Raw genomic sequence first — 18,329 nt, 5'->3', positions numbered from 1 at the left:
TCAGGAGCACAGTTTGATGTAGGTCACGGTGGAGCAGACGGGAGAAAAGGGGGAACACTTTCTCTCGGAAGGCGACGTGAAGGTGAAGATGTGCTGCATGTTCTCGGCGTTGTAGAAGGACACCTCCTCCCCTCGTAATCCAGGTACACCCTCACTTGCTGAGCTTCTGCCCGAGGCACAGCGGGGTGCGTTGGGGCGAAGTGACGGCCCAGTAGCGCCCCCGTTCTGCTGCACTGCCCAAATCCCTTCCTCGGGAGAAAACTGAGTCAGCCCTTTCCTCCTCACCGACTCCTTGGCCACCCCGAAGGCCCAACCGTCCGAAGCCCCGACCTCCACTTCCCAGTAATGCCGCCCTGATTGAAGCCCGTGGTGGCCAAAACCCGCGAGTTGGTGTCGAATCTTTTGGGGTTGTCGGGCAGATCCTGCTTCCTGCAGCCCATCCTCACGCTCTTCAGGTCCGCGGAGAGGATGAGGAGGTGGTTGGCCGAGTCGGGTCCAGGGTCAGGTCCTCTGTTGGAGACAGCAGTTGTAGAGATGAGAAGACGACGACTCAGTAATTATTAAAAATAATGCAGAAAAAAACACAACAGAAAAAGGAAAAACTGGGGGTGTGTTTTAGGGTTGTGGAACCCCATCCCAAACTCAAGGCCTCAGTGGGGATGGGGATCCAACCTCAAGGCCTGAAGAGCCAACGGGGATGGGAACCCAAGGCCTGAAGAGTCAATGGGGATGGGGATCCAACCTCAAGGCCTGAAGAGCCAACGGGGATGGAACCAAGGCCTGAAGAGTCAATGGGGATGGGGATCCAACCTCAAGGCCTGAAGAGCCAACGGGGATGGGAACCCAATGGGGATGGGAACCAATGGGGATGGGAACCCAACGGAGGCGTTGGCTGGGAGATGCTTAGGGCTCACCTTGAGCTTTTACGCCTAAATGGGAGCAATTCCAGTGCTGTGCACAAATAGAGCCACACGGATGAGAAACCTGGGGGCAGATCCCCGTTGAGGACATCAGAGGGTCACCAGATCATGAAGGGTGAAGCCCCAGTGGAACAGCGACATTTTATGGTGAATAAGCACCATAATAAGCAAATTATGGTAAATAAGATCTGGTTCATGATGCCCCATAGGACAACCCAAGCACTGGGGCACTGTGATCTTCAGAGCCCCTCCAACCTACAAAAGGACACCCCAGCTTTGGCTCTTTGTGGCCCGCTGTCCCTCAGAAGCTCCGGGTGTTGAGACCCCAGCTTCCTCCATGGGGAAATAAGGAGAGCAACTCAAACCGCCACGGAACGGGGCAGCAACAACGCAGGGCTGTTAGCAAAGAGCGCAGTAAAACCACATGCAGGTGATCAGTAATTACAGGCACGAAAAATTGACCTTAGATCAAGGCTTTTTTGCTTTCCCCCCCTCCAAATAAATGGATATTTTCTGATTCTTTGCTTTGCTCCTGGCCCCCTAGCATAAATAGACACCATTTCACGCCTGATGTCTGATACGGCGTTGACTTTTTCTTCCCATAATAAACACCCACGGAAAGCCGTGACCTAAAGGCACCTTCGCACACCGGATCACAGCCAACAAAGAGCGCACGCAAACTGATGAGTTTGGATCCCAACATCTTTTCCCCTTCCAAAATAAAAAACATAACGAGCGCGTTAATGACCTCAAATTGTGGTTGTAGTCAGCAAAGTCACCACCAAAGTCAGGATGAGACCCCACTGTGGCTTTGGGGACACCCGGGGGGGGGGGACGGGGACCTCAGGAGCAGAAAGGCGTTGGGTTTTGTGCCAGAGCTCCTTTAGCTAAAGGCCTTTTTTTTTGCTCTGCTGACATCCAATGGTTTGGGGATGGAAATGGGGTGCAGAGCCTGAAAGGATGCGGGTGATGGGATGCTGGTGGGTGCTGGGAGAGGGACCATAGGAAAGCCGTTGGAAAAGATGGCGCAGGGCAGGCAGGGGGCTGGGATTCCGTGGGGTTTTCTATCCCTGCTCATGCACACACACCAACATGCAGGCAGGGCCGCGTTGCTGATCCTGTCGACCTTCCTTCTTCCTCTCTGCGTTGCTCAGATGGGTCTGGGGGGGTTTTGGGGAGCAAAGCGGGGCCTCTCCTTAGCGGGGGGGTCTTTGGGGAGATCCCAACCCCGTGGGGTCTGCAAGCCCTGTGCTGAAAACCATCTGACGAGCGAAGAAAATAATGCACACCCATGGCTTTGCAAACTGGAGGATGGGATCGCAGGCAATGGGAGCCATGGGGCGCCGTGGGGCGGCTCTGGAATCTGCACATCCTGCAGAATTCAAGCAGGCCAAGGGCAGGAAGGGCAGCGACCCCGTTTTTTGGGGGGAGGGAGACAAAATCTGTTCTTTCTGTGCCACGCTATGGGTTGGTTAGGGGTAAAGAGGCAGGAAGGACCTCGCTCAGCTGGCAGATCCCCGGCGTCAAAAACCGGCCTTTGATTCCTGGACTGAGCAGGCTGGATCTGGAAATCATTGAGAAAGAAGAAATTAAATATATCTGTGTAATTTAGAGTGCCTTTCTTTCTTTTTTTCCTCTACCCTCTCTTTGGCTTTGCAAATTACAACCACAATTTAAAGTCTTTGCCTCGGGGCCGTTACACCTTCGCCGTTTCTCCTTTTACCTTTTTCACCTCTTCCCAACTCATCCCGCAGGTTTTCTGAAAGGAAGAGGGGGAGAAGTGAATGGAAACACCCAGAAAATGGGAAAAAACAAACCCCAAAGCATCAAAATATTGTTTGCTATTGAAGGGTTTGCTCAAACCTTCCCTATCGTGCCCGGCTTTGTTCTCCCCATCATTCAATGAGCTCTCAGCACAAACCCTGCTCCAAAGGTGCCAATTTTATTTGTTTTCCCCTCTTTCCTCTCCTGTTTTCCTTCCTCTCTTCCCTTTTTCCTTCCCCCCTTATCCTTCCTTTGCTCCTTTCTCCTTCCCTTCCTTTCTTTCTCTCCCCTTCTCCTTCCTCTCTTTACTTTTTCTCTCCTCCCTCCCCCTTTTCTTTCCCTTTCTTTCTTCCTCCTCCCCTCCTTTTCTTTCCCCCCTTCTCCTTCTTCTCACTCCTCCTTCCTCTCTTTTCTTTTTCCTTCCCCCCTTCTCCTTCCTCCACTCCTTTCTCCTTCCCTTCCTTTCTTACTCTCCCCTTTTCCTTCCCCCTTCCCCTTTCTCCTTCCTCCATTCCCTTCTCTTTCCCTTCCCCTTTTTCCTCCCCTCTTTTCCTTTTTCCCTTCCCCTTTTTTTCTCTCCCCTTTTCCTTCCCCCCTCCCCATTTTTCCTTCCTCTTTTCTTTCCTCCACTCCTTTCTCCTTCCCTTCCTTTCTTCCTCCCCTCCCCTTTTCCTCTCCCCTTCTCCTTCCCCTCTTCCCCTTCTTCCTCTCCCCTTTTCCTCCCCCCTTTCCCCTTCCTCCTTTCTCCTTTCCTTTCCCCTTTCCCCTTCTTTCCTTTCCTCTTTCCCCTTTCCTTTCCCCTTTCACCTTTCCCCTTTCCTTTCCCCTTCCCCTTTCCTTTCCCCTTTCCCTTTTCCTTTCCCCTTTCTCCTTTCCTTTCCCCTTTCTCCTTTCCTTTTTCCTTTCCCCTTTCCCCTTTCCCCTTTCTTTTCCCCTTTCCCCTTTCTTTTCCCCTTTCCCCTTTCCTTTCCCCTTTCCCCTTTCCTTTCCTCTCTCCCCTTTCCCCTTTCCTTTCCCCTTTCCCCTTTTTCCTTTCCCCTTTCGCCTTTCCTTTCCCCTTTCCTTTCCCCTTTCCTTTCCTTCCCCCTCCCCTCCCCCTTCTCTCCATCCCCCCCTCCCCCATTCCCTTCCCACATTCCCGATCCTCTCACACCATCTCGTGGCCGTTTCACACCGTTGCGATGGAGCAGCCTTGATGGAGCAGCCTTGAAACGATGGAGCAGCCTTGAAACGCCACCCCGGACCGCCGCAAACCTTCGCATCTCCTCCTCCTCCCCGTTTCCCCCCGGCCCCGTTTTCCCCGTTCTCTCCCATCTCCCAAACGAGGACGGATCTTCCCCCTCCCTTCCCCCCACCTTGGGCTCGGCGCTGCCCACCTTTGAACCTCTTGAGGACTTTCTCCAGGACCACCGTTTTGAGGCAGAAATTGCAGACGTGCACCTTCATGTCGGTGCAGACGGGCACGGGCTTCTGGCACTTCACCTCTTCGCTCCTGCAGGGGGGGAAATCACTGCGTTTCCTCTGCTTTTATCCTTATTTTTGCATCCCTATTCTCCGCTCGTTTCTGTTGTGCCCCCATGTCGTGTCAGGACCGCAGCGAATTTAGCTGTCAGAGCAGAGGGTGATTCCCACCCTGCAGAAAGTAATGGTGCGTTCAGCTCCTCTCCCACCACAGAGCCCAAATCTGAAAGCGATGGGGCAACCTGAGGGGGGGGAAAACGCCCTGTTTTCCCCCAAAATGGACGGCGTGCTGCACGCAGGCACCCGGTCTGCAAAAACTGACCCTTCAGTAAAGACGTTTTGGGGAAAAGAAACTTGAAAGGAAAGGAGAAGCGGCGCTCCGTACCTGCTGATGATGCTCATCACATCCTGCAAAGGGAGAAAAGAGGCCGTGAGATGTTTGTGCAGCCTGCAATACGCCTCAGTGGGGACCCCCACCCCATCAGCACTGCTTTTGGGGGGCGCCCATCCCGCTACTTTTGGCCACGTTCACGGTGTGGTTTGGGTTGGAAGGTGCCTTTGGTGGCCTCCAACCAACCCATCATTTTTGGAGGTCCCCATCCAACCCATTCCCTTTCAGGGGTCTCCCATCCAACCCACTCTTGGATGCCTCCCATCCAACCCATTCCTTTGGGGTCTCCCATCCAACACATTCCTTTTGGGTCTTCCGTATGGAGACCCCAAAGGTAGAAGGGCATCAGCCTGAGAGCTGAAGGGACACCGCTTTCCACATCTTGCCCCCTAAACGCTGGCATGAAAGCTGCACATTTGGGTTCCTGTGATACCTGGGCTCCCAAGGGAAGGGTTCACCCAAGGATTCATGGCGTTACGGGGGCAGATATTTCCACGGTGGAAATTATTCGCCCTCAAAAAGGGTGAGTAATTAATTATGGAGGAAATTTACAGGTTAAAGTACCCTCGCTAATGAGGAAACTCGTGGAGGTGAAGTCTACACTCAGCTCTATTTGTTGCCCTTTAAAATGAGGGAAAGAGGGGCAAAAACTGTGAACCAGGATGAGTTCAAAGCCAAGCAAAACCCAAAAATACCCTCCAGGGAATGGGAAGGGGGCTGGCTAAGGATTAAAGAAAACAATTAAGCTAATCACCACTCATTACACCATCACTTTTGTGCCTGTCGATGGGAGCTGAGCAAAGACCTCACAGAATCACCCCGCAGAGGCTGGGTAAAGATTTGCTCTGCAAATATTTACAGTGCTCTCGATGGGGCGTCAGAAGAGCAGGGCTTGAAATTCAGGTTTGGGCTCAAAGAGGAAGAAATGAATGGCGCAGAGCAGAGCTGTGCCTGCAGTGCTTTGCTCCCGGTTGCAGCTGTGACCGACCTTAACGTCACCCGTTGGCTTTTTTGCCTTCCAGAACGGCGTCAGGTTCTGCCTGGTTTTGGGGTGGGCCGTTGGGGTTTGTGTTCCCAACCCCGCTGCTGTTGCAGAGGAGGGTTTGGGCAGTGCTGGAGTGACTCCAGCTCCGTTCTTTGCAATCAATACCCAAACTCCATCTGTTCCTCCCCTCGTACTTTCCAGCTTGGTAAGAGCTCATTCTGACTTGAAAACCCAGCTCTGCTTTCAGCTCCCAGCCGAGGCTCTGCTGCAATCGCTGGCGTGGGGCCGCGTCCTGCTGGGCTCCGCGTGCCTCCATGCCCAGCTCTCGCCTTCCCTGCTCTGCCAGAGGAGAGGATTCCTCATTAGAAGTGAAAGTAATGGCGGTAGTAAGAACAAAAAGGGAGTTTTCTCCCAAGGATGTCGACAGCGTCCAGGAACACGTGAAGAAAAAGGAGATGGAAGCGTCAAGATGCAAAGCTGAAGGCGAATTTCTTTGCTAACCACGATTCGCTGGTCCAAAGGTTCCCTGGTCCGAAGGTTCCACCATTCTTCGGTTCTTTGATTCGAAGATTTTATGATCCACTGATCCAGTGGTTCTACAGACCAATGATTCTACGACCCAATGGTCCAACAGTTCTACAGATCAATGGTTCTACGATCCAGTGATCCACTAGATCTACAAATGAATGGTTTTATGATCCAGTGATCCAACAATTCCACCAACCAATGGTTCTGTGGTTCAGTGATCCACTAAATCTACAAGTCAATGGTTCTATGATCCAATGATCCAATTGGATCCAGTGATCCAGTGTTTCTACAAACCAGTGGTTCTATGGTTCAGTGATCCACTAGATCTACAAATTAATGGTTCTACGATCCAATGACCCACCATTCTACAAACCGATGACTCTATGATCCAATGGCTCTACAAACCAATGATTCTATGATCCAATGGCTCTACAAACCAATGGTTCTATGGTTCAGTGATCCACTAAATCTACAGGTCAATGGTTCTACGATCCAATGACCCAACATTCTACCAACCAATGATTCTATGATCCAATGGCTCTACAAACCAATGGTTCTATGGCTCAGTGATCCACTAAATCTACAGATCAATGGTTCTACGATCCAATGACCCAACATTCTACCAACCAATGACTCTATGATCCAATGGTTCTACAAACCAATAATTCTATGATCCAATGGCTCTACAAACCAATGATTCTATGGTTCAGTGATCCACTAAATCTACAAATCAATGCTTCTACCACCCAATTATTCCACAGTTCTACAAATCAATGGTTCCATCATCCAATGACCCAACAATTCTACGATCCAACGATCCAAAGACTCGTTGATCCCACGGCCCTGCGATCACAGACCCAACCGCCTCACCTTGAGGAACTCCAGCACGGGCTGCTGGATTTTCTCCTCCAGCTCTGTGATGAGTTTGTTGAGCAGCGTGATCTCCTTGGAGAGGTCGGTGATGTTCTCGTTCTGCCTCTTGGCAATGCTCTTCTCCATCTTGTCCAGCTGCCCCAGCAGGATGTGCTCCTGGTCGTGCAGGAACTGCCGGAGCCCCTCAAACTCCACGAGGAGTTTCTGACGCTCGGTCTCGATGGTTTTCTGGGAGGGAAACACACCAAAAAAAAGCTGGGTTGGCTTCTCTTCCCGCGTTGCTGCGGGCCTGATGTTGGTGCAGTCAACCAGCATTCAGGGGATGCATCCTCTGCAAGCACAGAGGAGGTTGCACGCATCATGGCTGCTTTGCTCTACGCTGGCCATCGGCACAGCCCCAGCTGAGCCTCAGCAAGCGGCGTGAAACCATCGTGGTGTGAAAGCACAGCCCTTGGCTGGTGTTATTTCCAGCTGGAAGAGCAGCAGGAAGGGCTGAGAGCACAGTTTTGTGGCAATGGTAGAATAGAAGCAAGGGCTGGGGGCGGCCCGGTGGTGTTTGTCCCTTCCGACAAGCGACATCCCAACCCAGACCCACCGCCACGGAGCATCGCACTGCGCTCACCAGAAGCTCCTGGGTTTTCTTATCGTCGTTCACTTTGAATTCCAGCAGTTCCTGCCTCTCCTTTTTCAGGAAATCCAAGCGGCCCTGGATTTTCTCCTGGGAAACCAAGAAAGGGATCATTTATCACTGATGATGTTCTCCCTTTCCCCTTTCCTTCCCTTCCTGTTTTATTCCGTTGCCGTTTCGCTCCATGTGGGCGCAGTTTGTCCTTCCAGCCCCACAAGGACAAGCAGCATCTCAAGCATCCCTTCTCACTGGATGGATTTGCTGCCTCAGCTCTGCCCATGCACACCCACACTTTGCAACCGACAGCAAACACAAAGAAACCTCCGAAGGGAGACGCAGGAGACCATGGCAGGGAACGTGAACTGCTTTCACCAGCTGCCACCGCCTTGCTAACCTTTTCTCCTGACACAAGCTGAGCCTTGGCTGCAGGCAGTGCCCTAGAATAGCCGAGGGTGTCACCTTATGGGCACCCATTGGGTGCAGAGGGCAATTAATCTGCTTTGCAGCCTCTCGGCTTCTCTGGATTTCCATCCTTTCTGCGGGGAAGGGTGGACCTGCAGCCCTTCTGCTGAGCTCAGGGTCCCCATGGAGCTCATGGTCCTCCAGCCCTCCTGTAAACTCAGGGTCTCCATGGAGCTCCAGCCCTCCTGTACAGCTCAGGGTCCCCATGGAGCTCATGGTCCTCCAGCCCTCCTGTACAGCTCAGGGTCCCCATGGATCTCATGGAGCTCCAGCCTTCCTGTACAGCTCAGGTCCCCATGGTCGTCCAGCCCTCCTGTGCAGCTCAGGGTCCCCATAAAGTTCATGGTCCTGCAGCCCTTCTGCAGAGCTCATGGTCCCCACAGAGCTCACAGCCATCCGGCCCAAAGCTGATATCAATGCATAAATGCGTTGTGCATAACTGGAAGGGGATTTCCCCCCCCCCCCCCCCCTTTTTTTTTTTTTTTTTTTTGGAGGAAGAGGAGGAAAACTAGAGAGGAAGCAGCGACAAAAACCTCTGCAAGAATCGGCGCTTCCCATTGCAAAAAAAATCAGCACTTCCCAACTCCAAACCGAGCGACACCACGGGGAGACGAGAGGAGAAGAGCGGATGCTGAAACGGAGGGGGGAAAGACACACGGACAGCAGACAGGCCGCGCTCGGGGTGGACAGACAGACAGACAGATACCTTGTACTCCTCGGACGCCTCATCCACGGGGACCACAGCGTGAGGCCGGTGCTCACGGGACCGGTCGCACACCACGCAGATGCTCCTCCTGTCATCCTTGCAGTAGAGCTTGAGGGCTTCGCGGTGCTTCACGCAGAGCCCGTCCTCCTCCGCTCCCTTCGCCCCGCGCAAGGCGAACTGGCTGATGATTTCGGACATGTTGGCCAACTGGCGGTTGGGTCGGAGGCTCTTCTGTTGGAAGATCTCCCTGCACTGAGGGCAGGGGAAGTCCATCTCCAAGTCCTTCCAGCTCTTGACGATGCACGCCCGGCAGAAGTTGTGCCCGCACTCGATGGACACGGGATCCTTGAAGAACTCCAAGCACACGGAACAAGTGGCCTCGTCCTGCAGGTTTCCAGGCAGGAAGACGGCAGCCATGGCCTCTCTCCTGCGGGCAAGGACTGATTTCACCGGGGCTGGAGGCAGAGCATGAATGCTTGGCACGCGGCCCCATGGGCGTTCCCGTTCCAGGAACGATCCCACTGCAGTGTCCGGTTTCCTTAAACTGGTAACGAAGGCCTCAGCTTTAGGGCACAGAGCACGGCTGGAGGAGAAAGGGAGCGAGGAGACGTCCCTGCTCTTTGCTCCTCCGAAAGCAGCTCGGGTCTCAGCTCCCCACCTGCATCAATGGCTGCTGTTATTAAGGGAACCGTTTGGGGCGCGGGGACCGAGCGGCAGAGCTGCAAAACTCAGGGCAGCTCGCATGGAGCAGCTGCTCCGGGAGCTCCTGATCAAAACCCCAGTGCTTAAAATGGCTTTGGTGGAGCTCCAGGGCTGTAAAAAGCAACGGGAGAAAGGGGAGACGCGTGGCATAAAGCGATACGGAGACGGGGCTGAGCGTTTCCCAAAGCCATAAATATCAGGCTCTAAACGAGGGGGGGTCTCGCAAAACAAGAAATCCCACGTTTTTGTTCCCAAATCTGCCTTCCAAGCAGGGATATTTAACACGGGGGGAACTCCTGGGTTGCTGGATGGGGTCGGTGCTGCGGTTTTCTCCCATTGCAGAGAAGGGAAGGAAAAGTCGTGGGTAACACGAGCCCAAATAACGAGCTGGGTGCTATCAACAGAGAAGAGCAGGCGCTTCTGGGGGGTGATTCATCGCCTCCTAACGAGGGAATGAAAACGGCATCGGGTGACACGCAGATCAGGGGCACCCATCGGCATTTGTTGCTGCTCCGCGTGGGTTTGAACCCAGCCCTGGGGTTTTTTTTGGGGGGGGGGGGTTGTGGCATGGGATCCCTTCCTCCTCTACATCCCCATCCTACTTCGAGCCCAGGAATAACGCAGAACGAACGGCTGTGCGTTGCACATACGTGTACCCACACGCGCCCCATGGATGCGACGTGCGCCCCGTCGTGCCGTCAGCCCCCGAGGGGAAGCGATTCCCACCCCTCTGCGCGCGCATCGACCCGCGCTCCCCCCCCCCTGCGCGCCGCTCCGTCCTCGTGCACGCGCAGCCTGGGAATCGCTCGCCAGGTCGGCTTTCGTCGAGCCTCAAGCAGGCAGGAGTCGTTTCTTTCGCTTTGGAGTCTATAGGAGGAGGCGAGGGGCTGCCGGAGTCGGGAATTGTGGATGGGGGAATATCGGAGAGAGAAAAGGAGGGGTGGGACGGACGGACAGACAGACGGACAGACGCATCCCGCCACCCGCATCTCAACGTACCTCGGAGCGGAGCTGTAGGAGAGGGGTGTCCTCCTGTAGCTCTGCATGGAGGACGGTGCTGTAGGGGTCCCGGCACCCCCACCTGCAGCGGGGCGAAGCGCGGGCCAGGGGCGGCCGCTCCGCTTTGCTGCGGCGAAAGGATCCAGCTCAAATCCCGAGCGCCACCAGCACCGCTCAGCTCCGGCCCCATTTGCGTCCCCCCCTTCTCCTTCCCCCCCCCCCCCCCCACCAGCCCCATCTCACTTACCAGCCCTTCCCCTCCCCCATTGCAGCTATCCCAGGCACCCGCCGCTCTCCTTCTCTGCTCTCCTCCTCTGTGCCAAAGCGTTTTTCCCAGCCCCGGAGCCAGGATCCTGTTTCCAGCACCTCCTTCCACCTGTCTCCCAACCCAAGTCCTTTCCAAAGCGGCTCTGCGTCCTTTAACCCCCCTCCCACGTCCCAAAATCCGAGGGATCGAGAAGGACCGAGGCTCCCCATCCCTTCCTCCACCACGGATCTCAATGGTCGCAGCAGCGCTTTTGGGGCAGCACCGTGCCAGCATCACCTTTAGGACACCTCTCACCCTCCACGGTCGTCTCGTTTGGGATCAGGAGGACTTTGGCCAATCCCAAACAGCACATATGGAAAACTGGACCCCGATCGCATCTTTTTCTTGCAGGATTTTTCAGCATCCTGGTGCTGAGCATCCAGGTTTCCTCCTGCTTTGGGTGTCTCTAAGCACATCCAAGCCCCAGTGCTGCATTTCCCTTTAGGAAACGAGTGAGCAATCACTGCCCCACACCGGATTTTCTCCTTCTAACCCCAAATCCTGACCCAGAACCTCCAACCACACGACTCCCACGTTTCACCCTTATTCCTCCCCGCATTATAATGGCTTGGGTTCTTTTTTTTTGCCCTTTGAGAACTCAGAATAACCCACCCCACCCCTTTAGGTCCCACCTGAAGTCAGGTTTGGTGCCTCCTGGGGACCATTTACCCCTTTGCATTTGATGGATGAGCCAGCTCTTGAAAAAAAGGGGAATCTGGGGTTCGTTTGGGTGAAATAAATATCTGCACCTTGTAGATACGTATCGTCTTTATTCCTCTTAGCATCCCATTCTCAACCCTTGGTTAAGAAGGCTGCAAAAATCCCAGCCCCGCATGCTGGGATGCAAGCAGGGAAATCACCTTGGGCCGCCCTTGGGGTTTTAGTTTGGAATTAAGATTGGAGCCACTGAGAATGCTGAGCCTGAAGGGCTGCTCATAGGGACGCCTGGAGAAGGCAAGCGCACGCAACGAGCCAAAATTTCACAGGGCCTGCAATTGACAGCTGGTTTATTGCAAGAGCTGGAATAAGAATCAGGCCAGGCGCACAGGGGAGCCCTGCAGGCAGGTTGGGTCCAAACACCCTGATTTAGGGCAAAAAGGTTAAAGTTGGGTTCGGGACTCGCAGCATGGAAGGGGCTGGGGCACCTTGGGGGACCCCATTGGGTGTGGAAAGGGCTGGGGCACCTTGGGGGACCCCATTGGGTGTGGAAAGGGCTGGGGCACCTTGGGGGACCCCATTGGGTGTGGAAAGGGTTGGGGCACCTTGGGGGACCCCATTGGGTATGGAAAGGGGTTGGGGCACCTTGGGGGACCCCATTGGGGGTGGAAAGGGGTTGGGGCACCTTGGGGGACCCCATTGGGTGTGGAAAGGACTGGGGCACCTTGGGGGACCCCATTGGGTGTGGAAAGGGTTGGGGCACCTTGGGGGACCCCATAGGGACCCCACTGGGATTAATCCGTGGGATCCTCATCCCACTCCTCGTTGCACAGGTCGGTCTCACAGCAGGAATATCGGGACGTCAGGCGGGATTCTGCATCTGACGCCCTCTCCCTGCCACAGTTCAGGGCAGAGGTGCAGCCCTGTTGGTAATACAGGGTCACCCTCCCTGAAGGAGAAAGAGGAAAAGGCAGCATTAAACTCATCGTCTCCACTGAGATAAGATTTAACCTCTTCCTACAGCCCTTGCCAACATCCTCCTCCGTTCTGCAAACCCGCCTGGGTTCCCATGCGTACACAAAGATGCCCCCCATTTAACCAAAAAAAAAAGATATCATTTTGAATCCATTGAACCCAAAAACCCCCCAATAAAATAAAAGGTTTTGAGCCCCACTTCCTACCCAGGGAGGTTTTGATGATGGCACATTTCTCCCTCCGCTCGCAGGTGGTTTCGTTGGCCCCGCGGAAGCACCCGACGTAGGGGATTTTGTATTTGCAGACCTTGCACTGCAGAGCTTCAACTGCAAGGGAAGAACGACAACAGAAACGACGCAAAGGGTTTTCAGCCCAGTTCTGCAGAGATTTGGGCCAATTTTCCCCCATTTTTTCCCAATTAGAAGGCAGCAGCGGCCCCAAAGATTGGGATCCCAACCATTGGGGTCCAACCATCACCTTCATTCACAAACCCACTGTGGCACAGAATGGTTGGGTTGGAAGGCACCTTGAAGAGCACCCGGTTCCTGTGGTGTTCTCCTCGTTAAAGCCAAATTAACCCCAGTCCTAATTAACTCACCCACTCCGACACACAGGACAAAGGCCAGCCCGACGAAGAGCAGCTTCATCTTGGGGTTGAACTTCCTTTGGGAATCAGCCCTAAAATGGGGAGAAAAAGGATAACAGAGACACAAACATCCATTTCCAGTCTCCTTTTCGGGGCAAAAACCAGAAATTCGAGGTATTGAAGAGAAAACCCAAGCGCCCAACGTGGGGCTCGAACCCACGACCCTGAGATTAAGAGTCTCATGCTCTACCGACTGAGCTAGCCGGGCTTGCAAAAATGCCTTTTTCTGCCTTTTTTTTCCCCTGCCTTAAGCTGTAGATTTTTGTAGGCGTTGAGCTTCAGAGTTGGCTTCACGTGGGAGCTGATATCACACAGCAAAATGCACCGCAGGGAAAAAAACCCAAAGCAAAACCCCAAAAGGGGCCCCTTTACCTGAACGCCACCAGGACTGACAGCACCTGCAGCCCCCACTGCCTTTATAGGGGCCGGATTCCTGCCATGTTGGGGCTGAACGACCCGAGAGCGGCTGGCTGATATTGTTTTATGGGAACAATGCTGCGAGCAGCTGGGCAAACACAGCGCAGGGGGCAAAAAAGCGCTCATGACGCGGGTGAGCACCTCTGAGATCCTTCCATTTCCTAGGGAATCCCACCCTGAACTGCTCAAAAATCCACGGTTACGGCCTTAAGGAACGCTGTGTTTAATTACGGCGCGGCGTTTTTAATTGGGGTGTGATTCCAAAGGTGATTCCAAGGAACCTGGAGGTCACCTTCGTCACCTGCGTCACACGAAGGCGGGGGGTTTTGTGGCTGCCCTTGGGCTGATGGCACAAATCCCAGTGAAACGCGGGTTTTCTAGAGCGTGAAGCCAAACGTTTGCCCAAATTGAGGGAGGTGTTCCCAGTGCGTGGCATTACAGCTCTGAAAATGGGGAGCGGTGTCTGAAAATGGGGAATGGTGTCTGAAAATACGGGGCATGATGTTGAAAATGGGGAATGGTGTCTGAAAATATGGGGCAGGGTGTCTGAAAATGGGGAATGGTATCTGAAAATATGGGGTGTGGTGTTGAAAATGGGGCAGGGTGTCTGAAAATAGAGTATGATATTTGAAAATGGGGTACGGTGTTTGAAAAAAGGGGGGTATGACATTTGAAAACGGGGTGCGAGATCTGAAAATATGGGGCATGATATCTGAAATTATAGGGTATAGCATCGAAAATGGGGCATTCGGTCTGAAAATATGGGACACGGCGTCAAAAAATATGGGGTCCAGCATCTGGAAATATGGAGTGCAGTGTCGAAAATGGGATGCGGTGTCTGAAAATACGGAGCACGGCATCGCTGTGTGTTCGTATTTCTAAGCTTTGTGCTGAGAATCGAAGGCAGGGGATTTTCTGGAAGGCGTCGGTGCATCCTGCAGCCTTTGCGTGGTTGATTTGGGGCCGGGTTTGCTGCTCTTCATCGTCGGGTTCCAAGGCTGGAAAGGTTTGCACTGCGTTAAAACCTCGATGCTCAATGCAGCGCTGAAGGAGGCAAACAGGAATCGCTCTGCAATGCGAACACAACGCTTCTTTCTGAACAAAACACCCCGATTTCGTGTTTTTAACCCCGTTTTTCCTCCTTTTTTCTTGTGGCACAAAGCAGCTCCTTTTTTTTCTTTTTTTCCCAGGATTGAGGGGAAAAAATAAAACGCACCGCCCAACGTGGGGCTCGAACCCACGACCCTGAGATTAAGAGTCTCATGCTCTACCGACTGAGCTAGCCGGGCTGCTAACAACAAATTAGCAGTGAAGCACTAATCAGCGTGCTAATTGCAGCTGTGCACCGTGCAGGGGGAGAGCGGAGCGTTGCAGGAGGAGGAGGGAAGCAGCAGAAGGAGCTCCGGGCTGAGAAATTGGGTTTGTTTTCTTCCTTCCGCAGTGCAAAATCTGCACAACGCACAGAGAGGCTCCGGGCGGCGCCAAAGGGCCGCGGGATTTATGCGCGGGGTTCAGCTGGGGGCGCTTCGAGAGGAAAATGAGGTTTAAAAATGAAAGTTTTTGTTATCTTAAATAAAATATATCAGTTTGAGGCGGATCTTCCCTGACCGGGAATCGAACCCGGGCCGCGGCGGTGAGAGCGCCGAATCCTAACCACTAGACCACCAGGGAACCCCATAGGAACCCAGTTTTACCATTCGCCCCCCCAAAATCGCGTTTTTTCCCCTCATTTTGCTGCTCCCTAAACAAATGGGATTTTTACCCGCAGGGCATCCGCTGCATTCAGCTCGAACAGCCCCCAGCCTCCCCTTCTCAGCTGCGATAGGAAGGCAAGCAGGCAGAGCGCTGCTATTTCTGCTCCTCCACGGAAGGATGAGGCTCTAATTATTGTAATTACAGCTTTTCTCATCCTTGGCAGCCACGAGAGTCCCAGAATATCGATTTTTCTCTGATTTTTGGGCATCTTTCCTCGCTGGGAGACAAACAGAGCCCCACCGTAACAAACGGCTCTTCCTCCAATTATTGCACATTTTGCATAGAATTCCCCATTTCCAGACTCCATTCCCCCCCCCCCCAAAAAAAAAACGGTTCACAAATCCCACGTTACAGCTAAAGCCGCATCAACAAATGGGATAAAAACGTGAACGTAAGAGGTTGGAAGCAGCTTAACGGGGAAAAAAAGCCGTGTTTTCCCCCACCAGGCTCTCAGAAGAATGGAAACGCGGCCCCGAACAAAAGCTCAGTGGGGATGTGGGTCAGCAGCAAAGAGGGGAAAGCCCAATTTAATGGCAGCGAGCTGCGCTCGTTAATTGGATGGGGAGGCTGAGAGTTTTGGCTGCTGGTCCAGGTCATGACCTGGGAACAAACAAATCCATGCAGGAGCAGGAATGTGTGAGCGTGAGGCTTCCTGCTTTTATTCCGTTGTGTTTTGTTTTTTTGGCTTGTGTTTGGGGTGCGTGAATGCGAAATGTAGGGGGGGGAAGAGGTGATGGGGTGGCTTAGGAAGTGGAAATACCATTTGGGGAATGGAAAAGAGGCCGATGTAAGTGCGAAAATGAAAAAAAAAGGGACTGAAAACGTGAGGGATTCCTGGAAGAAAGCGGTTTGAGTGAAAATAATGGGTGGAAATTGGAAAAAAGTGGTGTAAGTGCTCAGATGAAGGGGGTTGAAGTCAAAGTGTGGGAAAAGAACGGCAAAATAGCGCTCAGGGTTTGTAGAATAAGTCAAAGTACGGGGCAGAACGGGGAAAGGCAGCTTGGATTCTTAGAAGAATATGGATATGTAAAAGATACAGACGTGTAAAAAAAAAAATTAAAAGGTGAATGAAAAACTGAAGTGTTTCTGCCCGGTTTCGAACCGGGGACCTTTCGCGTGTGAGGCGAACGTGATAACCACTACACTACAGAAACCACACACGAGGCTGCTGTAGGCCGCTATTTCCAGTAGGGTTCACCAAAGCTCTTTTTCCACCCGAATTCCTCGCCGAACCTCGAAAACGGCCGTTTTCCGGTAAGCAGCAAAGATTGGAGGCGTGAGGAAGAAAAAAACAAAGGTGAAGGGAAAGAAAACAGAGCCTCCGACCCGTTTTACGGGTTGAATTTCCCTGACCGGGAATCGAACCCGGGCCACGGCGGTGAAAGCGCCGGATCCTAACCACTAGACCACCAGGGAGAGCTGGAGCGCTGCTCTATTTAACTTTATCTCATTTTTCAATTTTTTTTTCCTTCACTCTGTTATGTTCTTTCATTTCGCCCTTTTTCTTACCTTCTCCTCTTCCTCTTTTCCTCCCCTCGATTTCAAACGCTTTTCCTCGTTGCGGATGAGCTCTTTCCGCTTTGCGCGTTGCTAACGCTTCCTTCAGCCCTATGCAAAACATTGCAAAGAAAAACAAAGTGCAATAATAAACTGTGGGATTGGTAAAACAAAGTCTCACAAGAGCTCCCTGGTGGTCTAGTGGCTAGGATTCGGCGCTTTCACCGCCGCGGCCCGGGTTCGATTCCCGGTCAGGGAAAGGCCTAGTTATTTTCCTCAAATTTCATCGCATTTATAAATTCTGACCACCCCCAAGGAAAATATCAGCCTTAAAGCGGAGCTGCGAAATTTAGTTTTTTCCTTTTTGTAACCGCTTTTCCTTCCACCTCCTGTGCGGATGTAAAGGATGAAAAATCACCAAAATCGCGAAAATAGGTTAAAAAGATAAAAGTAAAGCCAGTGTTTCTGCCCGGTTTCGAACCGGGGACCTTTCGCGTGTGAGGCGAACGTGATAACCACTACACTACAGAAACCCCTGTGAAACTCTATCCTTGCCTGTCCCCTCTGTGACCTCAAAATCTGCTTTAAAAAACAAATAAAAATTAGGTCATTTTCCCACTTTTTTAGGTCATTTCTTCGGCTTTCTTGCGAGGGAGGCTCGTTTTGCTGATTTCTCACCCATTTTTGCATCTGCTGCAGCGGTTTGTTTTCCCCAACGCAAATCGGGGCAAATATTATGGCAAAAAAAAAAAAAAAAGGTGGTTTTACCGCTGTTGGCTTTAAAATAAAGAGAAAAATCAGAATAGAAGGGAAGCAAATGCTGCTCTGCTGTTCCCCCTCCATGGCCGTGCACAGGACTGAGGAAATCTTCCATTAAATCAACCCTTTTGGGGCAAAAAACAGTGAAGTGCTGCATCTCGTGGGACCGTAAGAAGCGAAGGGGAAAAAAAGATGTTAAAATTTAAGGGGGGGGAAAGGCAAAAAAGTGCACTTGTCAGGAGTGGGATTCGAACCCACGCCTCCAGGGGGAGACCAGAAATCCCAGCAGGGAAGGCAGAACCTTGAGTCTGGCGCCTTAGACCACTCGGCCATCCTGACGGCGAGAAAACGGTCCCTAAAAAGGGATTATCTAGACCTAAAAATGATGTTTTTTTAATGTACGTTTTAATTGGGGCTTTTATGGGGCTGGTCGCGACAGGGTTGGTTTAGATTGGGAAAAATAAAGGGGGAAAAAAGAATCAGGCGCCCAACGTGGGGCTCGAACCCACGACCCTGAGATTAAGAGTCTCATGCTCTACCGACTGAGCTAGCCGGGCTGTGCGGGTTACCTTATTTGACCCTATTTTGGTGTTGGTTTCAGCGGTTTCGTCGTTGTCGGGGGCTGCAAAATGTGCCACCGGGCTGCGTTTTTCCGCGCTTATTCCGAAGAAAAACGGCTTTATTCGGGGCCAAAAAAAAAAGATAATTTATTTCGGGGGTCAATTAAAGGGAGAATTCAATTAAAGAGTGAAGTGAGAGGGAGGTAAATGAGTCCTTATGGAGGTTTCTGTAGTGTAGTGGTTATCACGTTCGCCTCACACGCGAAAGGTCCCCGGTTCGAAACCGGGCAGAAACACTTCGGCCTTGAGCTTTTTTCCCGCTTTTTGAGATTTAATT

General features: G+C 52.5%; 2 protein-coding genes across 2 annotated transcripts; both read right to left on the bottom strand.

Annotated features, from left to right (window-relative positions):
- On the bottom strand, nt 1-10,445 carry LOC306956722 (E3 ubiquitin-protein ligase TRIM7-like; the record flags this gene model as incomplete). Its single annotated transcript, XM_079548002.1, is given in 15 exon segments — nt 1-39; nt 41-78; nt 81-132; nt 138-154; nt 157-216; nt 219-357; nt 363-496; nt 499-510; nt 2,644-2,679; nt 4,061-4,176; nt 4,531-4,553; nt 6,920-7,150; nt 7,545-7,640; nt 8,719-9,376; nt 10,420-10,445. Coding segments are annotated over 14 exon segments (1,410 nt in total). The 5' UTR covers nt 9,136-9,376; nt 10,420-10,445.
- A 1,732-nt stretch (nt 10,446-12,177) lies between these two features.
- On the bottom strand, nt 12,178-13,005 carry LOC306956725 (uncharacterized protein; the record flags this gene model as incomplete). The annotated part of the gene is made up of 3 exons (XM_079548005.1): nt 12,178-12,332; nt 12,565-12,684; nt 12,957-13,005. 3 exons carry the CDS (start codon nt 13,003-13,005, stop codon nt 12,178-12,180), a joined length of 324 nt encoding a protein of 107 aa, XP_079404131.1.
- Between the last annotated feature and the right edge of the window lie 5,324 nt (nt 13,006-18,329).

Source organism: Tetrao urogallus, assembly GCF_951394365.1.
Source record: "Tetrao urogallus genome assembly, chromosome: 37".
In the NCBI taxonomy this organism is placed as follows: Eukaryota; Metazoa; Chordata; class Aves; order Galliformes; family Phasianidae; genus Tetrao; species Tetrao urogallus.
Note: the sequence above shows the minus strand (reverse complement) of the source record. Positions and strands in the feature narration are given on the sequence as shown.